Below are 9,605 nucleotides of genomic sequence, written 5' to 3'. Positions count from 1 at the left end.
CGCCATCTTGTGTGTGGCATCTCCCGCCCTTTCCTTAGGGGCTCCTCCTCTATCCTTCGCTTTGCGGTCCTCCTTTACCGGCCCGTCCCCTGAGGCCGGTGGTGATAACCGAGAAAACCGTGGCGTAGTCGCCTTCTGGCGGCGGGCGGGGTGTCGCCGCGCCACGCTCAAGATGGCGGCGGGCGGCGCCCCGCCGCGGCGGGCGGGGCGCGCGCGGGTGACGTTCGCGCTCCGGGCATGGGCAGGTGCAGGAGGTGGCGGCGGCCGGAGTTGGGCCGGCGGTAGCGGCGGGAGAGGAGGAGGCGGAGGAGGAGGGGGCTCGGACTCGGCCGCGGTTCGGGGACAGCCGGGACACCGCAGCGCCTCCTCTCCGCTCCCTCAGCCCTCGGGGACGCTCCCCCTCGCGGCGCGGAGGGCGGCGGGCGCGGCGCGGCCATGGCCGAGGAGCCCAGCGCGCTGCCCTGGTCCATCAACAAGGATGACTACGAGCTGCAGGAGGTCATCGGTGAGCGGTCACTGGGGTTTGGGGCGGTGCAGGGTGCCCCGCGGATGTGGGAGTGTGGGTTCGCTGAGGGAAGCGGGGGTCCGATCCCCTCGGCTGAGGGGTATCCTGTCACACACCGCGCAAAGGAGTGGGACTGTGCGGCTTCCCCCTCCCTCAGCCATGTGAGGGTGTGAAGGGTCCGTTCCTCCACGCTGTGTGAAGGTCTGTGGGACCCCTCAACTGAGGGGGATGTCTGTCTCCCCACTCTGAGGGGTATGAGGGTCTGGGGTGTCTCTCGGTTGGAGGGGTCCCGTCGCACACACCCGGTCACGGACTGGGGCTGTGTGACCACCCCCCTCCTCCAGCCACGTATGTAGGAAGGATGTGAGAGGTTCTGTCCCCCCGCCTTGCGGGGGACTCTGAGGGTCTGTGGGACCCCTCTGCTGAGGCTGCTGCCCCTCCTCATCTGTGTGTGTGGCCCACGGGAGGGGATGTGGGGCTGCCCCATCCCAGGAGAGGATTGTGGTGGTCGCGGGGATGCCCCCCTGGCAGGGGCTCCTCCCTGGGCAGGGTTTGTGTCTCCTGGTGTCGGGGGGAGAGGGACGGGATCCGCTCTGGGGGGCTTCGCTTCCCATCACGGTGTGGTCTGGGATGTGCTGGGCTTGAGGTGCTCAGCGGGAGTTAATCCAGAGCTTGCGTGGACTCTCCTTCCAGGGCAGCCCGGTTCATTTTGGGGCGATCACATCTCTCAGCAGCTTCGGAGCCCCGCGCTGCTTTGGTCCCTGCGCGGAGGCTTTGGTAGAGCCGCCGAATGAACCTTTTACCCTGGGATTTTGCTGCTGCCGTGCGTTTTCATTCATTGTCCTCAGCTCGAGGCCCCAGTCCTTGCTCTCTCCATTAAATTATTATTTTTTTTTTTTCACTCTCTCTTGGCGTTAAACTGCCCAGTTACCAAAGGCCTCCCGCTGTACTGATTTATTGGCTGTCTCGACCATTTTGTCAGGGTGTGTTTGAGGGATATATTGCTCTAGGGTGAGTGTGTGACATTATCGGAGGTGGTGCCACAGGTGACTAAGGTCGGTGCCTCCCGTCTCACCCTCCGGAGACTTGGAATGAAGCAGGAGAGTGGCAGGGCAGGCTCCAGGCCAAAGGGTTTTAGGAAGGAGATTAATTCTTTGGGTAATCTTTGTGGAGTGCTTTTATTTGAAGTTTCTGGATGACGTAGCACTGTCATGCCCAGGCTTTCCACTGTGCCTCGTGGGGAGGCTTGTTTTCTGTTGAGGGTGGGAGAGTTTGTGAAAATGCTGTTTTAAGAGATTAAATTCTTACCATTGTTTAAAAGTAGGAAGGAACTAAAGCTGTGGAGAGGGGGAGATCCTTCTGGAAATCCCTTTTGCTCTGTGGGATCAGGCTTTGTCCTCTCCCTCTGCCTTGAGAGACCAGCAGCGCTGTAGGAAGAAGACCAGCTCCCTGTAAAGACAGGGAAGATGTAATCCTGCAGACCAACCTTTTAAAGCTCTGGAAAATGTGCCCCGGGGAGGAGGATGTTCAGCCTCCCCAAGGAGCAGGAGATACAGGTGTGAGGAGGAAGGGGGAGAAAATGCCACCAGTTTCCTGGGGAAAGAAAACTGAATTTTTCAGAGGAAATATTTCCTTTTCTTTTGAGAGCCTGCAAAGGGGTGTGTTTTGATGGCAAAAGCAAGGATTTGGACTTGAGTAATCAAGGATAGGAGTGAATGCCTCTTTGTAGCTGGGGAGCAGGGAGGGATGGAACAAAAGGGAATGTAAATACACTTCTGCTCTTGGGAGAACTTGCTGCTGGAGACACACATCCCACAGCCTCGGAGTACTGGGAGACACACAGAGATGTGTTGTCTCATGTTAACTGACAGGTCTTGGGAAGAAATCTGGAAAAAGTGTTTAATTACTTATCTTTTCCCTGTCCCTCTGCAGACTGAGTTTCTGGATGTCGCCTGCTCACTGAAAGGTTGTGTTGGCATTTTGGCACGTGATGGAGTGTACACTGAGATGTGTATATTGCAAACATATGGTTTCTCTTTTTAACTTTCCTGTCCCCTGCCCCCCCTTTACTCTTTTCAAACACTGGTGTGTCTGCCAGCGGCCTGGATGGAGATGTGACGCAAGTTTCCTAGCACGTATATGATTTGTGGGACAAAATGTCACTGTGTTAACTGAGCTGGACTGCCTTGCCTCCTGCTTCATGTCTCCTGTAAACCTCAAGGGTTTTTTGGTTGGGTTTTTTTTTTTTTTTTGAGCTCTCTTTATAACTGAAGAGCTGTAAAGGTTCTTCAGCACGGAACTAAGAGACGTTCTGGTGTGGAAAGAGATGAACCTTGTACCAGTGGTTTTAAAGGATTTAACTTGCTTCCTGATGAAATAAAAAAAACCAAACCAAAACATTAGTCTTAAAATTTACAGTAAATTTTGAGATTAGCAACTCAGCTGTTTTTTGGAATAATGGAAATCTGTTTGTAGTCCAGTTCTTTAATTTGTACTTGTACTTGAATTTGTTTTTGCTTGAAAATAGCCATGTCTGGCTTTTATTGGATGTGGATGGTTCCATACCACTCAAGTGCAGGAATAGAAAAAGCAAGTTTCCGATCTGCAAAGAGAACTTCTACTGTAAAAGTGCTCCCCTGATTCTGGCTAATACTATATATAAATAAAAAAGGATTATTCAGCACTGGGGATGACTCATGCCATTATAAAGGTGTGGATTAAAATCCATGTTGATTATGCTTGGTTAATATTAATAACTGCTGAGTAGCCTCCTTAGGCTTAAATAACTTTTGGTACACTGAATCAAGGAACTTCGATCAGATGAGAACCTGATTTCATTTTTAAAAAAGGATGAAATGCAGGTGGGGTAGAAGAAGCAATTTAAAAAGCATTTCAGTGAATTGTACCCCCAGAGTAGCAAGAGTTCTGCAGGTGAATAGGGCCTTTGGAGATGCTGCAATTTTTATCTAAAAAGCAGAATATAGTCTGTGCTGTGGTTCTGAAGGTGGTTGATCTTCTGAGCATGGATTGCATATAAATTACTGCAGTCTTCTTTTTGAAGCCTGAAAAAAATTCGACCTCATGCTGCTTGTGCTGATCAGATACTCACACATTCAGGTTTCCCTGGATCTCATAATTCCTCTTGGAAATGCTGGTAGCAGGAATAAAGTTGCTTGGAACTGGGTCATTCTCATTTTGCTACTTTTTTGGAAAGATTAGAGCTGTGCTGACTGTGGCTGTTTGATTTAGGAGCATCCCCTTTGCTACAAACAGCCCATGCCAGAAACAGGAGATAAATTAGTGGTGGGAGTGCTCCCAGGCTCTGTTCCTGTGCCCTCTCTCCCCTGACAGATTCCTTTGCAGCGATGAGGACAGTGCAGGCTGCATGAACAGATGTGGTGGGAGTTTCTTATCCCATCAGAAATCAAGGCTAAATTGAAAATTGAAGTCACCATTTTAGGAATGATTAGTTTTTTTAATGACTGTGGCTCAAGTGGCTTTGGAGTTGGGTTTTGCATGTGATCATGTTGGTCTTTTGGGGCTGAAAACTACATTTCTGTCTGTGTTTATCCCAGCCCTGTGTGGGAGAACTTTTTTTTTGGGTAGAGAGGAACTTCTTAGAATTAAGGTATCTGCTCTCCCAAATTTTATCAAGATGTCCATGGTAATCTGTCTGGTGCTTGTGTAGGAGACTTGTGCTGAGAAATCATGGCTGTTAAAAAGGAGCATCCTGGAGGTGCTGAGCAGGAGCAATTGGGGTCTTAGGATGTAAAAACCAGGCTGGAATGGGAGGCTCTTGTCCAATGATAACTTTAGGGGTTGGGGTTTTTTTGGAGCATGGTGTTCATTGCTAGCTGTGGTGCCTGTGTGCTGGCTGCAGCCAGTTTCACACGCCTGATATTTAAAATCCATTCAAGAAAAATGTTACACTGTACAAAATAGAACTGCCTGAGCTCTAAATGAAGTGTTTAGGATTCAGTCTTGGTGCCATATGTTTTGTTTTAGCATTTCCTCATGGATTCCCACTCCTCCCCCCCAGCTTTGCTGAGCAAAATTGATTCCTATACTGTATTCCCAGTACTCAGGCTGGTTAATTCATTTGAAGACTTCCTTTGTGTGCTCATTTTTTCCACATGAAGTTGGTGGAAAAGCCTTAGTTGTTTTATATTATGTTAAAACTTACATTAAATTAACTTTGGGCAATTGTAGATAAGTTAAAAAATGAGTGGTCATTCATAGTACTTGTTCTGCTTGAGAATTGAAGTGGGAGATGCTCAATACCGGTTTCTCTGCTGCACAAATATATTTTGTGTGATCCTGAGTGCAACAGAATAGCCAAGCTGCTCCTGCATCCAAGCTACCTTTCCTCTGGATACTTGGAACATCTAATTTCTTTAAGACCTTTGATACCATTGCCCTGCTAGAATTAGAGCTGAGCTAAGTCACTTTTCACCTCTGGGGAAGTGAAAGCAAAAGGTGTTTGGTTGTGCACGTGCCTTTTTTTAGTGCCTCTGTTGTCTGTGTTCTGATGGGAAGGCAGCAAAACGAGGGCTTACAAAGCTAAGCAATGATGGAGGCTGGCTGGGAAGATATATGGTTGTTAGCCTTGCCTGCTGGTTGGAGGGGAAAGCAGACAGATCCTGCTGCTTTCAGCTACTCCAGGGTATTAAGGAAAAAAAAAAAAAACAGCATGCAGGGTGTTTAATGTGGAAGAGTTCACACTTTCCTGGGGTTGGTTTCTATGTGGCAGTTGCATCCAGTACTGTTAGGTACCTGGACTGATTAATGTTTAACACTTCAATTTCTCAAGAATCCATTTAAATAGTTTCAGTTCAATGCAAATATCGTGGCTAGTTCTGGGGAGTGTGGCTGTGCTGTGCTCCTGAGCACACCTGAGGGGTATACATGCTGCCTGACAAATGCATGCCTAGGAGGCTTCTTGCTTCTGCAGCTGATGAAATCTTGAAGAGAATCCCAGAACATTTGTCTTTTTAAACTTGGCAGCATCTTTTTTCTTTGAGTGTTAGCAGCTTGCCCACTAAGCCAGAGTGTAGAGATGTAATCTTTTAATAAAAAATGGAGCTCTTTAAAATGATGGCAATAACACTTATTGCTAATTGTATTAGTGCATTGCAACAAACTGTGTCTTGGTCAAATTTTCGTGGAAGATTTCCCCAAAAATGGACAATATCCATCGTAAATCCCTGAAGCAATAAATTTAGCTGTGGACATGCTAATGGAGTGCTTGTAAACTTGGTGTTATTAAACTTTCTTAATAGGAAGAGACAGACTTGAGGGCTTTGTGGGTGTAGAAGAATAGCTGTTGGAGCAGTGGAATTTGGCATTGCAAAATCTTTGAAATATCAGGATGCTGGGGCTTTCCAGACAAGTTCAGCCTATTATCCTGCGTTGCCTTTAGAATCAAACAACTAAGATGCAGATATGAAGGACTTGGCTCTCAAAGTTTCTGCAGTTTCCTGTGACTTCACCTAAGGGAGTTCAGCCTTGACATTTCTAAAAAACACGTGGAACTCCGTCTCTTCCTGGCAGCCACACGGGAAAGTCTTGGAGACAGGGTTAGGTCCCTGGCTGACAGGCAGTCCAGGCCCTGAATCAGAAGGTCATAGCTCCTGGTGTGTGAGAAGAGATGGGGTACCTCTGGTAGGCAAAACAATGCATATACTAATGAAGGGAGCCAGACTAAGGGCAAAATCCAGCTTGTCTGGCTTGAGTGAGACAAGATGACTTTAGCAAATGGTGTAACTACAGCTGAATGGCAGCAGGGATACAAGTGCCTGACTGGGTTCATGGTGCTGAGTGAGAATTTCTCATGTCCCTCATGTGTATGAACATAAATTGAGAGATTGACCTTAATGTGGGGTTCTGTCAGCCCTAAGTTTCATCCCTTAACTTGTGTGAGCATGGTGTTTGCCTTGAAACACTCTCATGAGTGGGGTTTTCATGTTAATCATCACAGCCTGCATATTTCTTGGTTTTAACTGTATTAGGTGGTCCTGTTACACTGTAAAAGCAGGTGAAGATTTGTTGTGATACAAATGCACAAATGAAAAATCCAGTACTTCTTTTCACAACTGCTCAACAGCTGCAACAACCAGCAAAGGTTTTTTTCCCAAGTCCTTTCTCTCGCCACTCCCCGAGGTTCTTAAACCTGGTTCTTATTTCCCAGGTTATTTCCTGGTGTGCACCTGCACACAGAATTCTTGTTTAATGTGAATTTTCTTGTAATTAAGACAAATTCCATCCTGGAAAAAAATATTTGGTTATGTATCAACCTCCATCAAACTGGAGCCTAATGTACCTTGCCAGGATTTCTGAGACCGCCTTGGTTCTACACACTGGTCAGTCTGCAGGGGGTTATTCTCTTCCACCCTTAAAGGCTTCAAGATCCATCTGTGAACAAACCATAGTGTAAATTCAGAGCACTGGTTCGCTTTCTCACCAAATTACCATATTAGGCAAATCTTCTTTTCACCTCCCATCCCTTACAGTTTTATACAGCTTGTACTGCATGCTTGTGAAATGACACCTTCAAAGTCTGATAACTCAGTCAAATTAAAATGCATTTGTGAGGGAATACAAAAAAGTTTATCTGAATGAGGTTTTAATTTTTTGCCAGATTTCAATTTTCTGCTCCAACTGCCTTGTCTTGAGAGTTTTGGGCAGGGAGAGAAAAAATTAGTGTTTTCTTTCATTTCACTGTTCCATGCTAGACTGACTTTATAGCATTCTCCCAATGGATATTTCCTTTAGGCAGGAAATGAGACTATGTAAATTCATTCTGGAAAGAAAAGGTACAAGCAGCTGTTAAGAAATAGTGTGAATTGAAATAGTTCAGTGATCATCTTTTACTGTAGTAAACCCTCCTTGGGTTTTGCCAGAGTTTTACTGTTTTATAGTCATGAATGGTAATTTAAGGACAAACTTTACTCTTATTGCTAGCACCTTGCTATTAATAAAACTGTGTGGGAAGGTGCTGTTCCCATTTCATCCATCCACAGAGTTGAATTAAGTTAAAACTGCAGAGTGAAAATTTGACCTTGAGTACCCACCTTGCTTCTGGTGAGATCTGACTGAGCACATGGCTTGTCCAGTGGTATCCTCTGCTGCCTTGTTATGTGGAAGAATTGAAGTTGACTTTTGTCTTAGAGCAGAGCTAATTGTCAAATTTTACAGTTTATTACAGGGGAGGTTGCTGTTGGGTAGGAAAATGTCTGAAAAAAACTATTTGTGAATGTGGAATTGTCTTGAGGTACTTGTGGCAGGGTGTGAGATTGAACTTGGGGCAGTTCAACATGTTTTGTAAAGCTGCTGGCTTACTAAATATTGGATGAAAGCTCCATAGTTACTGTTGGACAGGTTGTGCATTTTCAATTTTGATTCTCTCTGAGCTCTTGTTCATTTTCAGTCTTCAGGGGATTTTAAGTCCATTTCCTTAAGTTCTGGGGTTCATTCCAGCTTTTCTGAAAAGGAAGCCTTGAAAACAGTGCAGAAGGTATTGGAAAACGATGGTGTTTGAAAAGTGAGAGAGCACAATAATGGCTGTGGGATGAGAGCACTTACAGAATATTTTTCTTAACAAAATTATCAGCTTGGCTGTGCTCTGAGCTGATACCTGTTGAGGTAAGTGGGGCAGCTGAAACTGCAGTTGGGAATTTCAGGCTGTCTCCAGCTTCAGGCAGGCAACATAGTATTAGGTTATCTTGCTGTCTTGAAAATTTGTCAATTAAAGACAATGCTTCTTGTTGTAGAGTAGCTTTGCTGCAAAATCTACAGAGATGGATTTAATGATGTCAATTTTCAGAAAAAAAACAGAAAGCTCCTGTCACTTACTTTGCTGAGGCACAGCTAGTGAATACTCCCTGGGTCGTGGAGTTCAGTCCCCTGCTCTGGCTGATGCCAAATTGTATAATCACTATAGCAAATTAATGAATGCTTGTGCTGGAAATGGCACATGGGGGAATTACTGACACACGTTCTATTAAACACTCAAACCTCCCTGAGACCCTGTCATTGCTGGATGGAGCAGCTGCTTAATGGATTCCCCACCACAGTGGGAAGTAACGATGCCTTGTCTTTCATAGCATGTGGCTGAGGCTTGGTGGTTTTCTTACACTACTTGCTTTATGTTCAGGCTGCAAGGACAATTCCCTATGAAGGTGCAGGGAAGCTGAATCTTGCTGTTTGTGCTGTCTGCAAGCCTTAAAGGTGTTGATACAAATGCCTCCAGTTTGTGATTCCTCAAGCTCTACCAATGGAAATGGAGTTCTTTGGAAACTTGATGTGTTATGTCTTTACTTTTTAGGCCACTTTTTTGTGACCATTTCTGTCTCTCACCATGTGAAGTAGTCATAAAATCTTAGAGTCATGGGATCATTAAAATTGGAGAAAACCTTTTAGATCATCAACTCCAGTCAATTACCCTGCACCACTGTGGTCACTGCTAAACCCTGTCCCCAGGTACTGCATCCAGTGTTTTTTGAGCACTTCCAGGCACGGTGATTCCACCACTTTGCTGGGCAGCCTGTTCCAACGCCTGACTGCCCTTTCAATGAAGGTGGTTTTCCTAATATCTGATATGAACCTCCCATGGTGCAACTTGAGGCTATTTCCTCTCATCCTGTCACTTGTTACCTGGGAGAAGAGACTGACTCCCACCTTGCTACAGCCTCCTTTCAGGGAGTTGTAGAGGGCAATAAGGTCCCCCCAGGAGCAGCAAACAAGTTGAAAGGTGAAGCCATAAGTTCCAGCTTGCACTGAAGTAAAAATAGTCATTGAGGATGCCAATTGCTGTCTAATAAATAGCTTGGTATTAACAGCTAATAAATACTTTCGTATTGACTTGCAGCAAACTGTACTTCACTGGAAAAAGCATCTTGAGCATGAACAGGTTTCCTGTTGAACGATTCCCCAATGCAAATCTTATTTCAACAGCTGAGAGGCCTGATGAACTGGCAACCTCAGCTCAGTTATTTGTCTAGATCCTAATGCTCAGGATGGTTCTTGATACTCTTGGTTAAAGAATGTAATTTTTAACAAGTGGGCTAATCTTTTGTGCTGAATGGACTAATAGACGCAGAAA

At 45.8% G+C, this 9,605-nt stretch overlaps 1 protein-coding gene across 2 annotated transcripts in view; it reads left to right on the top strand.

The window, feature by feature from the left end:
* Window positions 1–235: 235 nt before the first annotated feature.
* OXSR1 (oxidative stress responsive kinase 1) overlaps window positions 236–9,605 on the top strand; it is an 87,326-nt gene continuing 77,956 nt past the window's right edge. For both annotated transcript variants that reach the window (XM_077789521.1, XM_021555329.3), the window contains exon 1: window positions 236–505. In XM_077789521.1, the coding sequence (XP_077645647.1) occupies window positions 479–505 (27 nt within the window). In that variant the 5' untranslated portion in view covers window positions 236–478. The remainder of the gene's footprint in view (window positions 506–9,605) is intronic.

Source organism: Lonchura striata, chromosome 1, assembly GCF_046129695.1.
Source record: "Lonchura striata isolate bLonStr1 chromosome 1, bLonStr1.mat, whole genome shotgun sequence".
NCBI classification, from domain to species: Eukaryota; Metazoa; Chordata; class Aves; order Passeriformes; family Estrildidae; genus Lonchura; species Lonchura striata.
The sequence above is the reverse complement of the archived record's forward strand: the minus strand, read 5'-3'. Positions and strand labels throughout refer to the sequence as shown.